Source organism: Mesitornis unicolor, unplaced genomic scaffold (genome assembly GCF_000695765.1).
Source record: "Mesitornis unicolor isolate BGI_N332 unplaced genomic scaffold, ASM69576v1 scaffold6748, whole genome shotgun sequence".
Taxonomy (NCBI): Eukaryota; Metazoa; Chordata; class Aves; order Mesitornithiformes; family Mesitornithidae; genus Mesitornis; species Mesitornis unicolor.
Window position 1 is genome coordinate 17,621 of NW_010203754.1, and position 23,879 is coordinate 41,499.

At 44.0% G+C, this 23,879-nt stretch overlaps 1 protein-coding gene across 1 annotated transcript; it reads left to right on the top strand.

Moving 5' to 3' along the window:
- Positions 1-3,105: 3,105 nt before the first annotated feature.
- Positions 3,106-22,359, top strand: ABHD12 (abhydrolase domain containing 12; the record flags this gene model as incomplete). Its single annotated transcript, XM_010190825.1, has 12 exons — positions 3,106-3,230; positions 6,516-6,621; positions 8,988-9,107; positions 11,890-11,920; positions 17,054-17,099; positions 18,348-18,477; positions 18,889-18,926; positions 19,118-19,197; positions 20,044-20,126; positions 20,872-20,950; positions 21,240-21,367; positions 21,821-22,359. Coding segments are annotated over 12 exons (1,006 nt in total), but the record flags the coding sequence as incomplete, so codon positions are not given.
- Positions 22,360-23,879: the final 1,520 nt, after the last annotated feature.

Consider the following 23,879-nt stretch of genomic DNA (forward strand, 5'->3'; position numbering starts at 1 on the left):
TCCAACTAAGACCAACTGGTACAAAGAGGGTGAAAAGTCTGTTGCTGCTGCTTTTGCCTGAGCACACCAAAAGTTCCCTGTGCAGAGCATTTATTTCCTGAAATAGCTTTTCTGCAGAGCAAGAGCAGTTTAATTTAGCTAAATTGCTCACTAAAGACTTACCTGATAATTTTCCAATGTCTGTTCTTCACGTTGTCTTGGATTTATCAGGAGAAGAGAAGCTGTTGCTGATGGATAGAGGCTTTGCCCTGGTTGCATTTTAAGTAGGCATCTCCCTGGAGATGAGGTATAAATGTCACGTTACTGATTAGTATTTGGTGTGGTGTACCACAGTAAAGGAAGACGCGTCTTCAAAAAAAGAAAATGAATTAATTCCTGAGCTCTGACAACGTTGTTCAGTGTTGTCCCCAGTGTTTTCAGTTCCTGCTTTCACCTCATGGCTGGGTCATGATATCTGAAGAGCATGAGTTTTGATGTGCTCTGATTGTATCTGGAGGAGTTCAGACTTGGCTTTCTAAACAAGTGTGGGTTGTTGGTTTTTTTTTGTCTATAGGACTGAAATCCTGGGGCATGTGTGAGTCCCCCAGCAGAGCTCTGCTTGGCTGCAGCAGGATCTGGGCTCCAGGCAGGACAGCTTGCTGGGAAGCCCCATCCTGCCTGGCTGCTCGCCCCCGTTGCTGTTCCCAGTGGGAAGGTGGTGATGGCAGAGTCACCTCTCAAGTGTGAAGCGAGAGAAAACTGTAAGATCCTGTTAAGTCTAAGCATCCAGCCAAACGGGACAATTTTTTTTTAGCAAAAAGACATGCTTTTCATGTTGAAGAGAGCTAAATTTTATCCTGATTGCTCAGCAACTAAATGTCAGCTACCTTTCAGTGATCTCTGTGCCCCTTCTCTTCCACAAGCTTGTTCGTGTGATAGAAATACGTGGTAGGTGCTAATGTGGGGGTGATTGTGGAAAGCTGCTTTTAATTTGAGAGTAGAGTTGTGATTAGCCCAAGCAAAATGTGTGGGTTTTCCCAAAGTTGTGAGGTTTGTGAATGTATTTAGCTGACCTTACAGCATTGCACAGTGGATTGCTCTGCAGACCCTTGTACCTCTGCTGGGGTCCTCTCAAAGACCACAACTGTAGGCAGATTTCATGTATTGCTTGTCCCTGCTTGTGCTCTTGGGACCTCTGCCACCTCTTCCTCTATTTGTTGCTCTCCATAGGGCAGAGGTGGGTCAGCCTAAGGCTTTGATACTCACTAATGTTCTTCTAAAGCCCCTGTTTTGTACTGTGTTTTTTCTGCAAGTCCTTTGCTGTTTCTGCTTTCCTTAATACTTTTGGAAACTGGGCTTGAGGTATGGAAATGTCACTGGAAGCCTTGCTGACTTTCTTCACCTCTTCATTGTCAAGTTTGCCATGGGAAGTATTGAAATCTGTTGAACGTTTTGGCATGGACTTGTTGCAGCCAGAGCTAGTTAGCAGTGTCTTAGTAATGTATTTTCCCCCCCCTCTTGGAAAATGGCAGTTCCTTTAGCTTGTCAAAAAAAGTGCATTCATTTTGATGGTGGATGTTTCTGCAGTCCAGAATACGGTTCCTGGGTAAGAGTACAAACAAGTGCTTGAAGGCAGGCAGTAGTGTGTTGGAGGCAGGTTTTGGATGAACAGGAGGATAGCCTGTTCCCTGTGAGTACCTGAGCCAAAAAACATAGCCAGGTCAAGGGGTTGGGGTGTCTCCTTTTTCACTGTGCTGAAAAACTGTTCCTGAGAGTCTTGGCTTTAGCCCAGGGGCTACAAAAGCTCTTGAGACCTGGAAGATTTTGGTGCGTGATTAAACTATTTCCACCCTGGTTCTGTCTGTACACTTGTATTTCTTGCAGAAGTGCTTAGAAAAGAGGTCTCCAGGCTTTCTATTTTTTTCTAATTTTTACTGGTTTCAACTAGCTGACAGTGTTCAAACCCTCTTAGCACTGGTGTGGAGCAAGCTCAATGTGTCAGCTCTTAAATTTGCCAAATGGGAAATGGATAATTTCACGTCTCTTGGAAAAATTGATCTCTGCTTTCAGCTGCCAGCAATTCCCAGTACGGAGAACTGGTTGCTCACTGGCATGCAACGTGGTTCCTGCTGGAGATGGTGCTGGAAAGCAAAGGAAGTTGTGTTGCCTGAAGGGTTTACGTGCATTTTGGTTCTTTACTGTAGTGATGGTTGAGGGCCTCAGCGTTTCTGCTCATTAAATGTTAATCAAGCAGATCATTAGAAGTACATACATTTATGTATACGTATGTGCATGTATATACACGCACCTGAGTGTCTGTGTGGTAGTTATTCTGAGGCAATAAAGTGTATTTTGAGGAAAAATGCTTAACCTGCTGTCCTGTGATCTTTGGATTTTGTGTGTGTGTGTGTGTGTGTGTGTGTGTGTGTGTGTGTGTGTGTGTGTGTTGTTGGATGTGGGTTTTTGTAGCTTACTCTTCCTGACCAGAATACTTAGGAGAAAATAGAAATAAAGTGTTGGGGCAATTGCTCCAAACTCAGTCTGGACTCATAGAGAATGATGCTGCAGATAAGAATTTCGTAATGTTTTATAAGTTAGAAGGATTGGCTTTCCAGGGTGTTGAAAGATATGAACCCTTTTAGCTGAGCAAAGCAGAATGTCTGCTCCAGTCTGTACATGAGATCATGTCTAATTTTACCAGTCTCAATACACATAGTTCCTCAAAATATGTGAAAATCTAACTAAACAAAATCTTGCTGATAGTGATTAAAATGGACAATGCAGCCAGGCTACTTTTTAGAGACAAACATGTGATACGCATTTCTAGAGATCCTGAAATCTGTTAAATCAGCAAAAGCTCTTGTTACAGAGTGTTTTAAAATGTAATCAGTGGGGAGTTTCTATTCCCTTTTACTCAGCTGCATATGATCAGCTGACAGTTTGATTACTTCTGCTTCTCTCAAACAACTGCGGCTACATAGACAGTTTAGTTTTGTTTAAACAAGAAATGTCCAGGTTTTCAAATACACCAAGCACACCAATTGCTGTGAAAATTGCTTCATAATATTCTTGCAGTATTCAGATCTGTCTTTATCTTTCTTTTTTTCTTTTTTTTCTTTTGTACAGGCGATACGGACTATGGTTTCGATTGCGGAAGTTAATCATCTGGTTGCTGGGAGTGTACATAGCAATTCCATTTCTAGTAAAACTTTGCCCTGCTATTCAGGCAAAGCTGGTCTTCCTAAACTTTGGTAAGTGACTCAGTCTGTTGGGATGGTTGAGGGGTGAAAGGGAGGAGTGTCTTTATCTTTCATTTGCTGCCTTCACTTTCTCCCTGCATGTGTACAGCCTGTGAAGGATATGAACTTTCACAGGTTGTAAGTGCTCCAAACTATGGCTTGGAAAGCATTCTCTGTGGCCTTAGTGGTCTTTGTAGTACGTCTTTATATAAATACAGTGGCCAAACAGAAGCCAACTTTCAGCCAGAAGGGTCTCCTTTAGGAAAACCGTGCGATGGTGAATAGATTTTTCTGAAAGGTTCAACAAAGTCGCCTGAATAGACAGCGAGGAAGTGAAACTAAATCCAGTGAATTGTTTTCCAGGCAGTGGCTCTTCACCTGAAAGCATGTGAGGAGAATGTTCTGTCTAGGACAGAAGAGGCCTGCTCATGCAGTCACACTGAATGTTTTCCTTGTGTCTGTTCAGCCTCTGCATTTGATCAGACTGGCGATGCAGTGGCTCTGGCGAGCTGGCTCAGCCCCCAGGTTGCCCAGAGAGGCCTGAGCATGCACAGGATGGAAAATAATGGAGTATCACTGTGTGAGAGATACTTCTTTATGATCTGAATTTGTATTTAAACCTCACTTGTGATTTGTAATGAAGATTTGACTAATATCTTCCTTTGATTATGGAAGCCAGAAGGACCAACTACAGATGTGTTGCTTTTATAAAATTTCTGTCGTTTTGATTGCGTGCTCTGTATATTCTGACACCTTGGGTCGTGGTTGCTGTGAAGTGTGCACATGTGTAGGCCAACTCTTGTGCCTTGATTGTCAGAATTGACAGCTGGCTAACATGAATAATGCAGGTTACTTCCATTTTCATCACCTTGCTTTTTCAATGATAATTTAACTTGCCCTTGCAGAGCTTTGTTCGGTCTCCTTGAAGTTCCTACCTCTCTCTACGTTCCCAAGTGACCAAAATAATTGTCCCATAACACTTTCTGGCACTAGTACTTCCACTAATATCACTGCAGTGTTGTTCCTACTGCTTTAAGTAATGGCAATCAGATTTTACTTGTGGCAATACTCCCATGAAAAACTATTTGCCTTAATACAAAGGGCACTCTAACACATTAGAAGTACATCGACATGTTTGAGTAATTCTTCTCTGCTCCAGAGTGACATTCCTCCTTCAGAGGAGCGGTGTAGGATTTGTCCTGTCATACTGTGTTTTAACCTTCTCAATATAAACCACTACTCTACAGCCATCTTTTCCTCCTCCTCTTGTGTAGTTTCGGATTTGCTTCCAAAACAGTAGCACAGAGCTTCAGGAGAAGTTGCTTCCGTTTGTTTCTCAAGATAGCTAAAGATGAATCAATAGCTGTGCTCCCACTGTTAGCAACTGAACCAATGTCTGGCCTTGTTCTTGTGGACAGACTTATTCCAGGTTATGAGATACACGGGAATATGGGTAGAGATTTCAAGCTGTCTCCATGGGAAGTCTTCAGAAAACTAAGATTTCTAGAAGCATAAATACAGACTAGTTCAGATTTATTGTACCAGTATGATTCGCAAATCAAGTGATGGTGAGACACTGGCACAGGTTGCCCAGGGAAGTTGTGGATGCCCCCTCCCTGGAAGTGTTCAATGCCAGGTTGGACGGGGGTTTGGGCAACCTGGTCTGGTGGGAGATTGGACTGGATGATCTTTAAGGTCCCTTCCAACCCAAGCCATTCTGTGATTCTATGATTTTTGTCACATGCTGTGTTGTGAGTGATACCAAATAGCTCTGAAACATGTCACTCAAAAACCCCTTCATGTGCAAAATCACTGAGATGTATGCCTATATGATGCTGACAGTCTGTTTATGTAGAATAGATGAACCATCCTAGTGATAAATGGCATACATAAAAATTGCCTGTACTCCTATATTTTTCCTTTGCTTTGAGGTAGATGCTTACCTGGCCCACATCGCTTTTGCTTAAGAGCAAGCAGACTTGCACAGGTATAGATTTGCAGTCTAGGGGGCCAGATCTGTCAGGTTTGTTTAGGCTGTTGTGTGACTTGGCTTTTGATGTTTGTGGAATGTCTAGTGATTTTTTTGGGAGGCACATGAAGTGAGATTTGACTGTCACCGTCAGCAGTGCTGCTTTGTGTGTCAATAGCACAAAACCTTTGGTATGTTAATTGTGGAGTTCCTGGTTCTGCTGGAATGGAGCTGAACTTTATAGGAAAAGACTGAATCACTGGGAGAAAAGAGTCCTTAAAACTGCTCAATGCTGTCAGTAGATCTCTACAGCATCTCTCTTGGTATTGTTTGTCAGAGGCTTCCTAGAGAGGCCTCACAGCACTGGTAATGGGAAAGGAAGCATTTAGACTAAGTGCTTCCCCTCATTTAGCACATTGCACAGTGTCTATAAGCTGTAGCTTGTGAATCAAGCAATGGGAAACAAAATGCTGAAAATGTTCAATGTTTCTTTCCTGATGTTGCTTATGTTTGAATCATTGAGTATAACCACTGTGTGTAGTGCAAATTCAGGAACATAAAACATTTGGAAGAGTGAATTGAGATGTAATGATTTTGTTTCCAGGGATCTCTTTCTGAAGACGTGAAGTTTCCAGCCAAATGTGATCTCTTTTAAATGCTGCAGTGCCTGGGAAACTTGCCGATTATTTGGTAGTCTTTAGAGGGTGGGCTAACGTACTGCGTATCCTCCTCAAAGGCTCAGGAGGACAGTGTTTAATACAACTTACAGGCCAAGAGCAGTGTGGTGTCTGCTGCTACAATGGAGTATCTCTGTTAGTCTGTTGTTTTATAGAGGCTGAAACCGCATGTCATCCTGAAACATGTTACAGCTCTGGGATGCACCCTTTATCCCTTGGAGCTTGTCCCATCAGTAACTTCCGTTACAGCTATAATGTGAACAGTAAAAGGTTTGCCAAATCAGCTAACTCACCCCATTGATGCAGCAGGAGTTACTATCTCTCTATCTCCTGTCTGGGAGACTTACAAAGCAGACTGGGCAGGGATGGTTAAATGCGTCACAAGAAGCTTTGTGTCCCTCACCTCTTGATTTTAGCCTGCTTCCTGGTTTTGTGGTGGTTGACTGTGTCTTCTTACCTTTTTCTCTTTGTTCATGTTTTAGTTACAGCTGTAGCCGGTTCATCCTTTCACACAAAAAGAATAAGGTCTTCCCAGCACACTGGGCCAGTTTGTACAATTCCCCAGGGCCTTGGTGAAGCAGTTTTTGTAAGAAAATAACAGTAACAATTAAAAGGCTTCACATTCTGCTTTTATTTTTAATTTAATTTCAGTGAGGGTCCCATATTTCATTGACTTGAAAAGACCACAGGATCAAGGTCTAAACCACACCTGTAATTATTACCTGCAGCCAGAGGAGGATGTAACCATCGGAGTCTGGTAAGAAAGCTTGTTCTGTGCAGTATGTGCTGCTTTATCCTTCTTTTTGTTCTCAGTGTTGCCTATCCAGTATTTTTGCTGTGCATGTAACAACCGTTGCCTGCTCTAATTTGTGGATGTTTGTGTTTTCCCCTGCCAAATAACTGAGTTCCTGTTGAAAAGTATGCAAATCTCTGGAGCTTGTCTGAACTCGGATCAGTAATGCATGAAACACAACTGGACAACCTGTGCATCCAGAGAAACTTCATAATTTGAAATTGTAAAGGGTAGCAGGTCTATGTTGCCACAAAGATCATGCCTTCATATCAGATGAGAGCCAAGGAGTTAGAAGTTTTGTCATTCAATTGCTGCTCGTATTTTGGTTTGCAAAATAAATATGGGGAAAGATAGGAAAACGGGATCAAAGTGTTCAGAGTAGGAGGAAGAATAATCTCTGTATAAAACACATGTAAGCTTTGGGGAGTGGGTGAGAACAGAACACACATCTTACTCTCTTAACAAAACAAATGCCAGTGTCAGACCTCACTTGTCATTCCTTCCTCATGAAGACGATTTTCTGGTCCCAGGCAAGGGCAACTCATTTTAGCTCCTTGTTACACAGAATCTTTCAAATGACTGATTTTCTGTCTTGGTCTGCTTTCAGTACTTCCCATACTATTACACCAGCTCAAACCAGCTTCTGCATGTGTTTCTCACAATCACTTTCTATTTTGTCTCAACACCAGAAGTTTAAAAGCCACAGAAAAGTTCCTGCTAGCTTGGAAGAAAAAGAAGAGCCAGCAGTTGGAATATATATGCAAGAGAGCAAACATCTGAAAAAAAGGCTAGACACTATGTTAGGTGTGGAGGGAAGGGGGCTGTTCCCTCATACAGCCAGTGATGTTAGATCTGTAAGCTGTAGGATTTGGAGTTTTCAGTTGTGTGTGTAACTTGTATGTGTCCAGTAATGCAGTAGAGATTTTTCCCTTCACTTGAGGGTATATGACCTTTTGAATGGGACAGTGATATCCTGCTACATAAAGGTGGTTCCTTCCCTTTAAGTGAATTCTGGTGAAAGACACGTTTAGAAGCTGGAAGCTCTCTCTTTCCAGAGTGGGCTGATACATAGTGGTTTGTATCTTCATTTGGACTATTAAAATTCTATCTTCTAAGCTGTTGAGTAAGTTTGGATTCCAATCTTGAGATTTTTGTTGTTTCCCTCACAAGTGTACTGTGTATGCACTAAAACAGCTTGTGGGGACGATTTGGTCTATGTTATTTGTCTTAATACTTTTAAGAGGGTTTTTCACAAAAGTTTGGAGCCTTGCTTTAATGCCAGTGTAAGGTCTTGTGTTTGGTATGCCTCTGAAACAAAGTCCTCAGCCTGCTTTGTTCATAAGCTTGCAAAAATCTTGAGGGAGAACAGTTGGAGAAGTTGAGTCCTTCAGTTATTGGGGCTTTTTTCCGCTCAAGAACTCAATGTCTGCTGGCTGCATGCATGCAAGTAGACTCTTTGTATTGTTTCCCCCTGTGTTGGTTTGTCCTCTGAGCTTTACATCTGGGAGGAAGGTGTGGTAGATGGGAGTTTGCCTTTCTTCCAGGCAGAAAGGCATCCAAGTACTTAAGTTACTTTTGACAACTGCAAGCTAGCCCCCTTCTCAACAACTTGAGATGGTTGCGGGCATGTACTTGCTTTCAGTGTTTGTCTTCTAGAGTAATTATCCAATGTAAAGGCCTACCTTCTCTTCAGTCTGCCATTCCACTCTTCCCATTCTGCCAGTATTGAGTTCTTTCTAACAGGTTGCACAGCTCTATTATCTACAAAAGAACAACTGTGAGTTACAAACTCCTGCCTCTTCTAGATTGTAGTTTTTTCAGCTAAAATTTTATACCTTCAAGAACCTGGTGTCTGAAAACAAAATACTTGATCTTCTCATCAGACTCTGAGCCCCTTTTTTTCCTCAGACTGACTATGAAGTCAGATATGCCCCTCACTCACTGAATATTCCTCCCAAAACCAGCTGACTTTGATTATTCCAAGTATCTACTGACCTAGCTGTGGATCATGCTTATGGCGTATAAGTATGTTAATTGAAGTAGTCAATTGCTGAAAAAGCTGAGGAATTGAGATTTTCTCCAGAACAGCAGGAAGTTCAGTAGTCGTCCTCTGGGTTTGCCTGTGAAGTTTGATGTCTTGATGGAGGTGAAAATGTAGATGTAACCCTAGTCTCTGCATTTTAAATTTGGTCATTTGTTAGCTAACCATGATAGTTTTATGAAGAGTGTTTGTGAGATGTGTGATCCTAAGTTAACGAGTTGATCAGAAAAACTCAAAATTCGAGAAGCAGACACTGAGTAGCAACAGGACTATGTAATTTATCCTTCAGGCATACAGTCCCTGCAGCCTTATGGAAGAATGCCCGAGGGAAGGACCAGTTGTGGTTTGAAGATGCTTTGGGTTCCAGCCATCCTGTGATCCTTTACTTGCATGGCAATGCGGGAACAAGGTAAGGCACTAAACAGTGATGGCTTTCTTTCATGCTGTGTTATCCTGGCTTGCCGCAGCTTCAACACATTGATAAGAAAGACGAGGGCAAACTTTTTAGTAGGGCCTGTAGCAGCAGGACAAGGGGTTATGGTTTTAAACTGAAAGAGGGCAGATTTAGACTAGGTATAAGGAAGAATTTTTTTACGATGGTAGTGGTGAAACACTGGCACAGGCTGCCCACAGAGGTGGTAGAGGCCCCATCCCTGGAAACATTCAAAGTCGGATTGGACGGGGCTCTGAGCAACCTGATCTAATTGAGGATGTTCCTGCTCATTGCAGAGAAGTTAAACTAGATGACCTTTAAAGGTTCCTTCCAACCCAAACTATTCTATGATTAAAACAAAAATAAAATATAAAAGCAGTTTGGTGGACATTCTTTCTTTTGGAAGGAAAGCATGTTTCAAGAAATGATGCCTCTCCTTTTTTTGAATGTGGAAATAAATTTATAATAGTTATCAGAGATATCTGATATTGTAGTTTACCTTTATCCTCTGCTAGAAGCCAGGAGTCTGTGACTCTTACTAGATCACACAGGGAGAAGTACTTCTTTTCAGTATAGAAGTTGGTCTCTGAGTCAAGACAAAGGATAGTGTTAGCACTGTATGTGCTGAACTTCCCAGTTCCCTTAATGAGCTTATTTTAGTAGTTAACACATTCTGAGGAAGGAAAATCAGAAAGAAAGAGGAAGGTAATGTGCCGGTCTTGTTTCATTATTGCATATGTACAGTACATTTGTCTGGAAAAGGAACATTTATAAAATGTGTAATTTTGTAGTTGACCATGCGTATCAGCTAAAGAAGTAGGTTGGTTCTCTATATTTTGTTGGTGGATGCTGAAAACCATTAGCACAGTGTGAACCTTCCTGGGTGTCTCAGAAGCACGTTCTTCCTGCCACATATCTGCATGATGCAGTGCTTTGCTTCATTTATTAGAACATGGTCTTTTTCCTTACTAATATGTATCGTGCAAAGAGTATCAGCCCCTTTCTGCGTTGTGAGTGCAAGTGCCTGCTCTTTTGAAGCTGATGTCTGCTTGTAGATACTCTGCAAGAGCAGAAACATTGCAGAAATACAAGTTCCATGATGTAAAGCAAAGAAACTCTGTTTTAACTGTGCTGGTAGTGAAGGTTCACTAGCCTTTACATTGCAGGAATGTTGCTCTTTTCCTCCTAAATTCTTGTCTTAGCAGTGTTGGTTTTTGGTACAAGGGCATGGTGTGGAATATGCATGCTGTGAGCCAGGAAATGCACAAGCAGATGGGTTTTTGTAAACTGACCTTGTCTTGTGCTGATACGTTACAAAGTTTAATCAAATTGTTGCATTATTTTTCAGATATTGCTTTGTTTTCTTGTCTTTATTTGGTGTAGCAAATTATACTAATGGAAGCTGTTCTGCAGCTTAATGGTGGTAATTTGGGACCAGTATCTCTGTTGTGTGTGCATCGATTAGACTTACTTCTTGGCTTCCCCCAGTGTTGCTGAGATAAAGCACTGAGCTATGGATCAATTACATATTTCACATTTCACTTTTCTCTGTGTAGTGGAGAAGCTGCAGGTGTATTGGCTTTGCCATTTCAGCTTTAATATATGTTGCTTTATGTTTCTACTCTGCATATTTGGTCTCTTGTCAAAGGACTGCTTTATTGATGCAGGCTGCATTAACCATTAAGTAAAAGGCACTGTGTTGGCTTTGAGTGGTCTGGGGCTGAGACAAAAATGTGATGTTTACTTGGTCCCCTTAGGAAAACTCCTCTGTTGCACTTTGGAGAATGCATGAAAAGGCACCAATGTGTACAGATGACTTTTCAAGCAAGTGTATCATCTTCTTCAGGCTTGCATGATTCAAAATGACTTACAAGCGACCCCTTGCGTATTGCCCCGAGTGGTTTTGGCTGCACTGGTATTTTGTAGTAAAGCTGGAGCTGACAGCTTTAGTCTGGCAAGTGCACATGTTCTTAGAGTGAGATCTGGAAAGTGACATTTCGGTTTAGAGGCTGCACTGACCAAACCAGTCATAGCGTGAATGTTTTAGAGTTTTCAGATGAGTGCAGGAGTAAAACTACTCTTACATCAATACTAGAGTAAAGTTTGAGAGTGGATTAGCCACATTGTGTTGTGGATATATTTTGAAGCATGTAATGGCACATTCACTCTCCATTTTATTGTCTAGATTTCAGTTTGTGAAAAAACATTAAAGCAGATTCTTCCCCAGACTTATTTACACTGTTCAACTCTGGTTTTCTCTGCTCAGTCTTTTGCACATGTGCTTTCTGTTCCTGTGCCGGTGAGAAAATCCAAGAGCCAGCTTCTTGGGTTAACGTGGCGAGTTCTGCTGAGAGCATCACACCTTGGAGAGCAGGGCTTACAGGTTGGGGCAGCACTGGTGGCAGGAGCACAGGTTCTGCAAAGCCAACAGGGACAGGCTGTTTTGGTTGTATTATAGGCTATGGAAAAGGCAGGTAGGAGGATGGGTTGAAAAGTTCATCGATACCTGCTGTGAGAAGAGATTTGTAGGGAGAAGTTGACTTCAAAGCTATGTTCTGCATAGCTCAGCAAAACCTTGCTGTCTCCTTCAAGTCTGTGACAAAGCAGTTATGGTGTTTCTTATGTTTGGCATGTTTGTGTTAAACTGGAAGCCTGATGTGATTAGGAAAGTCTATTTCTGGAAGCTTAAATTTTTACATGTGGTTTTGTTTGTTTGTCTGTCTTTTTTTTCCTCCTCTTCATGAATCACTTTCACCAGAGGAGGGGATCACCGTGTGGAGCTTTACAAGGTAAGTGGCTGCCTGTGTTGTCCAAGCCATTGCATTAACACATCAGATGTGCGCAGACTTGAGAAGACTGCTTACTACAGCCCACTGCCAACAGGCTGATAGCTTAGGCCTCTGTCTCCTCTTGATATGCAGTGTGTATGGGAAAAAGGATCTGTAAGCTGTGAGTGAGCTTCTTCACATTAAAAGAAATCTGAAAAGTCTTTTGCTTGCTGTTGTTAACTGTCGGCTCCAACTGAGCTAACCAGGTTCTTTGCCAGGAATACTTTCACAACACAGTTTATAGGAAAAAAGTTGAAAGTTTTATTTAATCACAGCTGTAATTTGATTGCACTACTATATTAATTCAAAGTACTATTTAAGAGTATTTTCATATCTAACCAGGCTCTGTATATTCATAATCATAGAAGATAATAGAATATTCCAGTTGGAAGAGACCTACAGTGATCATCTAGTCCAATGGCCTGACCTCTTCAGGGCTGACCAAAAGTTAAAGCACCGTCCAAATGCCTTGGCTTTTCGTGTCTTTTCCCTGCACACATGAACCACAGCTCTATACTCTTCCTATGAAGCCTGACCTTGCTTCTAGAGATCATACAATTTAGTTTTCCTCTTGACCTCTGTGAGGAGTTCCCTGCTCAGCTAAGCCAGTCTTCTGCCCCTCCTGCTTGATACAGTGGGATTGCCAACTCTTGGGTTACCTACTGCAGTCCTGTCGGTATCCCCTTCCCCCATCAATTCTAGTTTAAAGCTCTCTCGATCAGTCTCCCACCTTACACCCAAAGATGTGTTTTCCCTGTGGGGACAGGTGGGTCCCATCAGGCCCCAGCATGCCTGGTGTCTTGAAGGCTCTTCTGTGGTTTAAAAGCCCAAAGTTTTGGCAAAGGCTCCAGTCGTGAGGCCAGGTATTGATAATCCTGGGCTTGCCTGTTTCTTCCAAAGTCTCCACCCATTACTGGGAGGACTTAGGAAAACATTACCTGTGCTCCTGATTTTTTTTTAGCATTCTGAAACCTCTTTGATCGACCTCAGAGTTCTTGTTGCAACATTATTAATGAAAGAGCAAAGGAATGGATCGTAGACTGTAGGCTGTACTAAGCTTTTCACTCTTGTGGTGAGGTCCCTAACTCAGGCCCCAGGGAGGTAGCAAACCAAAAGATGATGGTGCAATCTGCAAATGGGGGCTTCCAGTTCTGCACAGGAGGGGTTCACCAATGACTATAACTCATCATTGTTTCTTCTCAGCACTGATCTTAATGCAGGTTTTGTTTGCAAGGATGCTATACATGATGCCATACATCACCAACTGCTGGGAAAATGTATGTGGAGTGAGGCCAGCTCAGATTCCTCACGCTCTTCAAACTTTTGAAGGTGACATTTGGTCTTTTAAATGCCAAAATGTTGGGCTGAGCCAGTATAAACCTCCCTGTTGGTCCATTAGTTAGCCAGGGTGACAAAGCTAGTACTTACGTATTCACAGACCAATTTGTAGCAATAAAACATTGTCAAGGTTGCCAGTGCTAGGGTTTACTTTATCACTTGTCAGGCAGGCAGGTTCAGCCTGGCTTTCCTCTTTCCCCATGGCACAGTGTGTTTGTATGAATAAAGCCATCGCAGCTGCTGAAGATTTTGTACAAAACCAAATGAATTTCTCAGACATGAGGTGTTATGTGAGAACAGGCACCTTCAGCTGCTTTGAGTCTTCTGCCTCGTTACTTTTGCAGTCATTTGTTTTATTAAACTCTATCTTGACTGAAGTTCTCACATGAATTCTTGGTCTCGTATCACTTATTTCTAAAAGAGCCATAATTATATTTGCTGGCTTATTTCAGAAGGGTCTGAGTGTGTGTTTTTCCTATGGATTTAGCTATAATTGTCACATGTCAGTGTGCTGGCATTTGTAAAGCTTTATTGCAATGCAGCGCCTTACGCAAGATTCCTTGCCACAAAGTCTTTTCAATTCAGATTGCTTAGAAAATGCTGTTTGGCAACCCCAAGGAGGCAGGTGATATTTTTTTCCCCTTTAATGTGATGATCTATTTGGTATTTTGGCTATTTTGGTAAACACCAGCCTGTGCTGTAATGTATTTTGTGCTGGCTAAGACACGCAGAGGAGTTGTTCTGGATTTTGACTGAGTAGGAGTAGCAGTGCTTCAGAATGTTCTGAGACTCTGTGTGCCTCTGTGAGTATGTGTGTGTGTACACATGTGGAGGACATAGTCTACCAAACCCCAAGGTTTCTGTTCCTGGGTCTGGTATTCTTTTGCTTCTGAGAACGTGGACAAGTTGCTTAGTTTCTTTTTTCAGTCAGTTACTCACACTGGAACACACACATGGGCTTACCGTGGCAGAAACTCCACATTCGTGCTTATTCCAGGAGAATTAAATGGGCTGGATTGCTGTCCTTTTTGATAGTGCTGCTAGTAGGCTGGAAGCAACAGGGGAAGAAACCCCCTAGAAGGGGCTCAGGAGGGGAATAATAACTGTAAGAGATCTCTGTCCTTGCTTTTTGAGTGAGTGGTTCACGTGAGCAGCTTTTCTCAGCAGCAGCACTGAAAATTGAGACCATCACTGGTGCACAGTCTGCAAGCAGCAGGTGTCCGAAATTGTTCTTGCCTGAGTTGATGTGAGTTTGAAGACAGGGTTCCTGCTCCTGGTTACTGAGGAAGCCAGCAGGAGGAGCAGCAGTGGAGCAGTAACCAGATACAAACTCCCTTTGAGGGGCATGCTTTTCTCCAGTCCAGTTATTCTTTGCACAAGCCTGGTTTCCAGGTATCAGTTACCAATGTATTTAGGGTCACTGTGCTATTCACATTATTCAGATTATTCATACTTGAATAATGCAACTCAAAGCCTTTTAAAGCTGAGAAAAATCCTGTTCTCAGGCAAGCTCCTTCTGCAATTCATACTCATACATTGAGGCTTCGGCAGTGAAGCTTTTAGTTGTTACTACGCTGATGTGCTGGGATAATGGAGAGCTGATGCAGAGGGGTTTTATGTCCAGTCCATGAGGTTACGCAATGTTATAGCAGCTCATGAAACAATACAGTAGTGTTATAAGGGTGTAAGTAATTACCATGAATAAAACATTTGGTGGTATTACACTAGACATCCTGTACAGGGTCAAAGGAAATACCTGGTATCTGCACAGCCAATTCAAATCTTACTGGCTTTATCTGAGACTTTTTCTGAACTAATTCTAAGGGGAAAGACAAGAAAGAAAAATACTCTTAAAAGGCTGTTGGTGCAGGGTATGGGATTGGGATGTTCCCAGGGATGTTACTGCTTGTCATCAGCTGTCTGTGTCCTTCACCAGGATGGTGATGGTGAAGGTGAAGGTTCTTCCTTCACTTGTCTATCTGCTATGATAGGCTGTACTTTGGCCTTGTTTTGCATGTTCTCTTGGGAAGTGGGGGTGTGGGTGCTGCAGCTGCCCAATGCAGGAAGGAAGGTGCAGCAGAGCCATGCTCTAAAGCCGAGGGTGCTGTGTGGGACCCTACACTGTGAAGATTGAGGTGGGCACCTTAGCTCTGGCAGCTCCAATGCTGGTTGTGACAGTTTCTACTGCTTTTCCTGCTTGTTCCCTTTCCTCAGCCTCATCTCTTCTTTTCTCTGGAAGAGAAGGGCACCTGAAGTGTACAGGGCAGTGCCTGTGGTCAGGGCTTAACAGGTCCTTGGAGGAGTGAGCCCCTGCAAGTGGTTCACCTTTATTTGAGTTCAACTGTTTTGAGTTGAGTGGGGGAAGCTCTATCAACTTCTTCCTTTGGTAAAGGCATGACGTAGCTGTAACTGTAATACAAATAGTAACAATTCTGATGCAGACAATGTTACAGGGAAGATTGCTGCAGTGTCTTTATGTACCAGTTACAGTTACTCTGTCTCAAAGGAAGCCCTGATGACACCCAGCATGGTGATGCAGTGTGGAGGAGTACAGGCCTGCTATGGCCTTGGAGATGGGGACAGCGGGGCGTTGCAGGAAAGCACAGGAAAGCACCGGCTGATCCCAGAGACCCCCCCAGGCTGTGCACAGCCTGCCAGTGGTCAGCTAAAGAGATGAGATGTGGGAGCTCAGCAGACATGGGTTTCGAGGTGACACAGAGAACATGTCCAGCATATGTTGAACACGCCACATAGGGTAATTTGGGATGTAACGTGAAGTCACAGACCAGTTGAGAGATGTAAACATCCAGTGCCTGTCCTAAAAGTATGAAAATTGGTCCCAGATGGATCCTAGAGGGAAGTGGGAGAAACCATCACCTTCATAGCCCTCACAGGAAAAGAGCTGAGTTGCCATCTTACCTGAATACCCCTCTTTTCTATATTGTCCTCTTTTTCTCTTTTTTTCTGTACTAATGAGATCTGAACTAGTAATGGTAATTGTTCATGCTATTAAGATTTCAGTTATACTAGAAATAAAGTGTGGATTTATAGATGAGATTTCCTTTTGTCCATTATAAGATTTAGGATATAGTGTAATAGTAAGATTGCTTTTTTAATCACATCTCATACAAAGACCATGAGAGCAACAACATTTTAATGTTTAGGTGACTTTCTGTTCATTTTTGTCTACCATGGAGCTGTTAGGTTCATACCAAGCAATGATAGCTTGGAATACTAGCACTGTTTTTACCAAGGCACTTTTTCCAAGCAAGTTGAACATTGGGTATTTTTACTTGCTTTTAACAGATTTTGTTAAGATTACCACTGGCTGTAAAATAAATCTTTGTGATACACATCCAAAACATGCAATTGCTCTATGTTGAAGCTGCCTAAAAAGGGCTCTTATATGTTATGGTAACACTTATGCCAATTTGAATAATGTAAGTGAAGCAGTTGTACAGTTTCACTGGAAAACCTGAATGTGTTTGTAGGGGAAAGTCATAGGATCTTTGTGGGTCTTAAGGGCAAAGCTGTTAAAGGGAGAATCAGCATCTAAGAGAGCCTGGTACGAGGTCCAGGAAATAGGAGGAGTGAAAACAGTGGGCTGAGATGGTGTTTGAAAAGCTGAAAGTTGTTGCTTTTCAATGTGAGGCTGATAATGTTATAAATTACATCCCTGCATCTTGACCTGAGGCAAGAGCACAGCTGCTGTGCAAGTCTCTGTGATGAGTGTCTGCATGTTTCTCTCCCCTCCAGGTTCTCAGCTCTCTGGGGTACCACGTGGTCACATTTGATTATCGAGGTATGTGGGCTTCTTTTATTATGAAACACTTTTAGATGTCTCTTTCTGTAGAAGCAACAAAGAAGTTGCACTTGTTTTTTGGATCCCAGGAGAGCTGTTGTTTTATAAATGCATGCTGCTAGCTAATTAGATGTCTTTTTCTTCTTTTTCCTTATGGGTATCCAAAGAACTTCCAGAAATTTCTTTTCAGTAGTGGTACTGCTTCCTGATGTCCAACTCAGTGGCTCTGGCTCCTGTCTGAGCTAAGGAGCAGAGGCTGACCCAGAGGCATATGCTGTCTTGGCATCCAGTGAAGGCATCCTCCAGGTGCACATCTGGAAACTAATAAGGCTGCCTAGATGTAGTCTTTTGGGTATGATCTAATTGACTTCCCCGAGGGCACACAGGGAACTGAACTTGCACTTCTTTTTGAAAGCTGATAGGTGAGATAAGACAGTAAATTATTTGCTAACAATTGGTAACATCCTTGGCAGAAGCCGTGACTATTTTGCAACTCTGTGCCATCAGCAGTCAAGCATCTGCTGCTCTTTTTTTCCCTTCTTAGTACTTAAGCCATGGCTGCAATGTAATGCTACTGGAGATACAGGAAATAAATTAATCCGTTACATTTTTATCAAGAAGACATCTGGGAGAGGTTTATTTGTAGGAGCTTGCCCTGCTTTTCAGTCCTGCTGGCAGCTGCTTCTCTGGCTGCTTATTAGGTATCAGAAGGGATGTGGGATGCTTGCTGCTTCAGCGTAAGATGTGTAGACGTGCTGCAGTAGTGGTAGAGCCAAAACAATCAGGAGGGTGGAAAATTGTTTCAGGGCATTGATTTAACAGCATGGACAAACTGATGTTGTAACAGCTTCGTGAAATGTGCTTCGTTTTTGACCCTAAGCATCCAGTTCTGATGCTGTTAGAGATTCCACTTACAAAATAGTTCCATGCATGCAAAAGCACCTAAGGTTTGGGAGCTGGGCTGTTGCAGGTGGGTAGGAGTAAAGTGTGGCAGTGTTTGAGATCCAGCTCTTGTTTTTGTTGTTGACTAAATCCACAAAAGCTCCTTGGCAGTCAGCAGTTACCTTGTTTAAGTGACTGCGGATCACTCGGGGCTTTCAACCCCAAATCGTAGAGGTGCACAGTGAAATAAGCAGAAACTGTCCGTGTCCCAGGTCCCTTTGCACTCCCAGATGGGCTGCATAGGAAGAGCTGGCTGGCTTTGCTGGCCAGTTTGTGGCATTCTCAGAGGGACTGATTGTGTTTCAGGCTGGGGTGATTCAATAGGCAGCCCGTCAGAGAGGGGAATGACCTACGACGCCCTTCACGTCTTCGACTGGATAAAAGCACGAAGCGGAGACAATCCTGTCTATATATGGGGACACTCCCTGGGCACAGGGTAAGCATCTGATCTCAGTGGGACTTAGCAGCTTCTGAAAAACACTGAACACTGACCTTGGGTGAAGGTGCTGTTTGCTGTGATCCCCAGGCTGGCTTGTCTAGGAGTCATAATTGTGGCATAATTGGTGCAGAGCAGCTTCCCCTTTGCACTCTGCAGAGTGAGAAGGGCTACAGTGAATGACAGTGCAGGAATTGATCTTGGACCTTCATTGCCCAGAGGGTTACACTGGAAAAAAAGATACTTAGAATAATATAATGCAGATTGGCCAAGGGGAGAGAAAGTGGGACTGCAGAGTGAGGGGCTGACGTTACAGCAGCTGGGTTGTATCTCTGGTGGTTACTACCCCTAGAGCCTGGCGCTTTGCTGAAGGACTGCACTGGATTAAACGTTCGTTGTTCTTCTTTCCAGGGTCGCAACAAATCTAGTGAGGCGCCTGTGCGAGAGAGGTAAGTCTGGGGGGCGGTTGCTCTTCCCACCCAGCCCAGGTCCTGCTGGCATCCCAGATTTCCACGTAGGTTTGTGATCATGACAAGGCTGTCCTTGGTGCACCGCAGTGCAGCTCCTCTCACAAGGCAGACCCTGACCTTGCTGCCTATCTGCACCCCTGCACTTCAGCACGTTGCCTTTGACTTTTCAGAAACACCCCCAGATGCCCTGATACTGGAATCACCGTTCACCAACATACGAGAGGAGGCACGAAGTCACCCCTTTTCTGTGGCAAGTACACAGTGACTCTCACGCGAGTGGCATGTATATATACATTGTATATTGTATACTTCAAATTGAAGTAAAGAATTGTATACTTCAAAATTAACCGTCAGAAGTGTAGCTGAGCTAACTGCATGGATTGTGGGGCAGCAGTGAATGTTTATAAGCATCGGAGTAAAGAGCTGCATTTAAGGCAGCTCCTGGGAACACATAAGCAGTACCAAAGCTGTGTGTGGAGCCTGCTTAAAGAAAAGAGAAACTGGGATCAGAAAGGGCAGTAAATATAGCAACGGGAAGACAGACTCTGCTCTCTGCAGTGGACAGCCCATTCTTCTTGTGTTGTAGCTTCCCTGTGCAGGAGGCTATTTTGTGGGCTGCAAGTAAAGAGATGGCAAGACTGGGCTTCTCTTGGTCACTACCGCATCCATGTGGCCCTTTTATGCTTGCCTGGTTTCCCTGGTGAGTTCACTCTGATGTGGCCATCTCTTCCATCTGACCTGGCTGCGATTTGGCTCTGAATTGAGCAGACACCCAGGCCGGGTGTTGGATGCGGCTGGGCTGGTGAGGTACCCTGGGGTAAAGCTATCTTCCAGGAAGACTATGGCCAGCAGCAGCATGGTACCTTGAGACCTTGACCGTGCAGGCACCCAGAGAGCCTGCTCCTCAGCAGGCTGATAAGAAGAGCCTGGAAGAGGAGAGGAAAAGTAATGCTGGTGGAAACACAGACCATCTTGCTGCAGAGAGCACACCCAGCAGCCAAAGAACGTTAGTGGGATGGCAGTGGCCTGCCCCATTACTGCTGTTTGTGTAACTGTCCTGCTGGTGCCTGCCACTAACACAAATTTTTCCCCTCAGATCTACAGATACTTCCCTGGGTTTGACTGGTTCTTCCTTGACCCCATCACAACAAGTGGAATCAAATTTGCAAACGATGAGAAGTGAGTTCCCTCTTTACTGGAGTTTCAGCTGTGGCTACAGTGAGCTATGGCAAGCATCAGGGACAATAGACATCAAACTTTACACTTTACTTTCTTTCCTTTTTTTAATTTTTTTTGTGTTTTTGGTTGAAATATTATACTTGCTGAAGGAATTTCAGTTACTCTTGCAGCCCTGAGTGCAACACAGCTTTGCACTGTGGAGCTCTTACTCTTTTAATTGTTCTTAATAAGGACAGATGCAACAGAGAGCACAGAGACTACTCAAGGATGTGCTAATTTGGTCCATGTGATTTATGCTTTTCAAGTGTATGTTAGATATTACACATTAACATTGGGCCATTGGAGGTTTGGGAAGATATATCTGCTGTGCATTTGGATAAGCCACCCTGTGTGTAGTAACATTGTTTTCACTGGGCCTTTTGGCCAAGAGCCTGAGTGTTTGTGAGTTTGGTTTCCAGTACTGAAACCAAACCAGACCTTGAGGGATGATGTTTTGCAGTGGGGTGAGCCCCTTTTCTCTGGTCTAAGCAGCAGATAGCTTTTGCAAGGATGCTTTTCGCTGGTAGGTTTTCTAGAGATCAAATGAATGGTGCCCAGATAAAATACTGTTTTCAAGATCTGAACTGCAGTTAATGACCCACAGGACATGTTCGTCATTGCAGTTTCCTTGGAAATCCAGCTGTGTTGGTGTTAGAGAATGATGAGATTGCTCTGGGCCTTTGTGACATTGTTGTCTCCTTTACAGTGTGAAATACATTTCCTGCTCCCTGCTCATCCTTCATGCTGAGGACGACCCGGTGGTACCATTTCGTCTAGGAAAGAAGGTACGCACGTGGCTCTGAAAGCTGATCTGGTGGGAGGAACTGATTTGGCTAGAGTGACATCCCAGCCAGGCAAAAAGTCAGCGTAGGAAGGAGTATGTAGAAATGCATAGCCTGAAGGGCTACCAATTCTGTGGTGTTGGAGGTGGCAAAGCAACAGTGAAACAGAGCTAGAGGTAGCAAAGCTGGTCAAGCCAGGGGCCATAACCCACCTCAGAGAGGGATGCTGGTTTGGTGGGGGTGGCTGGTTTGGAGCGACACTCGTCCCTTACCTGTCTCCTCTTGCGCTCAGCTTTACAACATCGCTGCGACGTCACGGAGTTTCCGAGACTACAAGGTGCAGTTTGTTCCGTTCCACACAGACCTCGGCTACCGGCACAAGTACATCTACAGGAGTCCAGAGCTACCTCGAATACTGCGGTAACAGCACAGCTAACTGCGGTCTCCTCTGGCATGTGGGAAGGGGCTGTTGCCTGGGGTTTTGGGGCGCACTGTGGCATGCACCCAGGAGCAAGGGAGATGTGTAACAGGTGACTGTATGGGGCAGCTTTTCTGAAAAAAACTTTGGTTTCCAGAGTTGGTGAGATACTGGGGCTGCCTTAGCACAAAGTCAGGGCTTTTCACCTCCCTGCAAAGCAGGTTTTGGGAAAGGGAGCCACAGAAAGCTGGGAGCACTTCTCCTCTCTGCCTTGTCTCTGCTGTGAGCTTGGATGCTCTGGAGGAGTTGTTTGATGGGTGAGGGCAAAGCTCAGTGCTGTTCCCTGCAACTGCGAGTGCTCAAGCCCTAGTATTTGCCAGGGGAATGGAAAGGCGTGCGGGCTGCAGCAAGTGTAGAAGAGCTGAGTGTCACTGCTGTGTTATTTCTTTTCTTAGGGAATTCCTGGGAAAATCTGAACATGAGCATCGTCACTGAAGACCGGCTGCTTGGCAGCCTTTCCTTCCTCTCTGTCCTTTTCCTCCCCCCTCCCTGTGGGTCAGTCTGCCGTTCTTCCATCCCTGGCACTAGAGGAGGTCAGGGATTCCCACTCCGGTCCTGATGTGTACCCTTGGTAACTCCAGCTCCCAGCATCAGCGTCTGTGATGGTAGAAGAAAGAAGTTGTTAGCTTCTTTTTGGACATGGATGGAGGGGTGAGAACAGCCCAGGAGCCAGTACCAGATGGTGAAAAACGTAAGCACAACAGAGTCTGGCCAATCCAGCATGGTACTGCTGAGGACAGACATTCCTAGGACATGTGTGTCATGACCAAGGGTGATTCTTTCACTTCTAAACACTGCTGCTGTTTTGGGATCATGTAGAGACTCATTTGTAGGCGAATGGCTTTTGCCGTGTTTCCATACCACAGTTGTCTTGCTTGAGTTTGAGGTGTTCTTTTTTTTTTTTTTAGGAAATATGTGGTTTGCCTTCCCTTTTTGCTAAGTGGCTGTAATTACAAATACACTGAAGATCCAGGTGGTGAGAGGTATTTTTATTTAGTTCCTCAGTTGCAATGTGTTGCAAGTGTTGGGCTAATTGCACACATGTGGAAATAAAATGAAAGATTTTTTTTTTGTTCTTCCTTTTCAAACACCTCAATCTAACCTGGGAAAGGTTAGTGCCCTTTTATTTCTTCTGTACCCTTTCTCTTCTGAACATCACTTTTGCTCCCATCAGTGCTATCCTCTGTGGAGCTTCTCCCCTTCACATGCACTTCCCATTAGGACTGAAGTGACTTCTGAAGATAAATTGCAAACATGGGAGTTTAAGCTGGAAAGTGTGAGATTACTTTTTTTTGCTTGATCTCTCCCTTCCATGAACAGCCCAGGATGTGAGAATGGATGTCTTCCATTCTTTCTTATGTACACACCCAGTCAGACATGTGCTTCCTTTGGGTGGGAAGGGCAGGTTTTTTCCTCATCTGCCTTTTAATTCCTTAGGTCAGGTTTTCCTGTTCCTGGTGGCTACACTGTTCCTCTGTAGCTGAAAGCAGGCAGTGGTATGCAGTTCTTGATGCAAAAATAAATCTGGGGTGTGCTGTATCTGCCCTTCCTCCACCTCCCTTCTGTGTTTTGGGCATCCCAGACACTTCCAGTAGCACTTCTCAGCCCATCTCACAGACAGGAGGCAGAAGTGGAAATGAGCCTTTCCCACAGGGAGAGGTTCTGGGGATGCCCTTGCCTTGCCTGGGGCTAGAACAGGGGCTGCTGCTTTATCCCACTGACAGGGTCTGCACTGAGATGGGAGAGGGTCATTTGCCGACCCTGCGGTGCCTGGCTGGGGACCTGGCCCTGCCCCTGTCAGTCTATAGAGACAATACCAGGTGCTGTAGGTTTAGTAAGTAGCGCTCAGAATGAGTTGTGCTGCCCGAAGGGTCTGTTCAAGGACGTACAGCATAGTATAAACTGCTCAGCATGTATCCAAGTTATATCTGCAGGCTCATACTAGTTGCAAAGCAGACAGTAGCTTGTTTTTGTACTGAGATTCTTCTGCCGTAGCGCAGTTGTCCCTGAGGTTTCTGACCCATGGTACTCATAAGCTAACTGTGCCACTTAAATTATGTTTGACGCACTTGTATTTATTGCACTGACAGAAGAGAAACACTTACTTGGCTCTGGAGAGTGATGTGCACAGTCCAGCTAATGCTGCTGCTGGCAGCAGGCCTGGGGCAAAGCGCAGCCTGAGCTAGAGCTTGGCTTGGCTGCGTTCCTCCCCTGGGGCAGAGCTGAGGGGCCAGCACGTGAACTGCTGGTGCTGCTGATCCCAGCACTGCCGTTTCCATTAGTAGGCCAGTGATACGCTTGGAAGTTTAAACCGAAATGTTTATCCAAAAAGTGGTGTAGTTTTAATAAAGGCATTGACTGCTGATCACTTCAGCTTCACCTGTTTTACCTGGCAGTTTTTGGGACCTTTTCCCCACTTGGGCAGGTCAGGTAGGTGTGTGGCAGGGCTGCAGT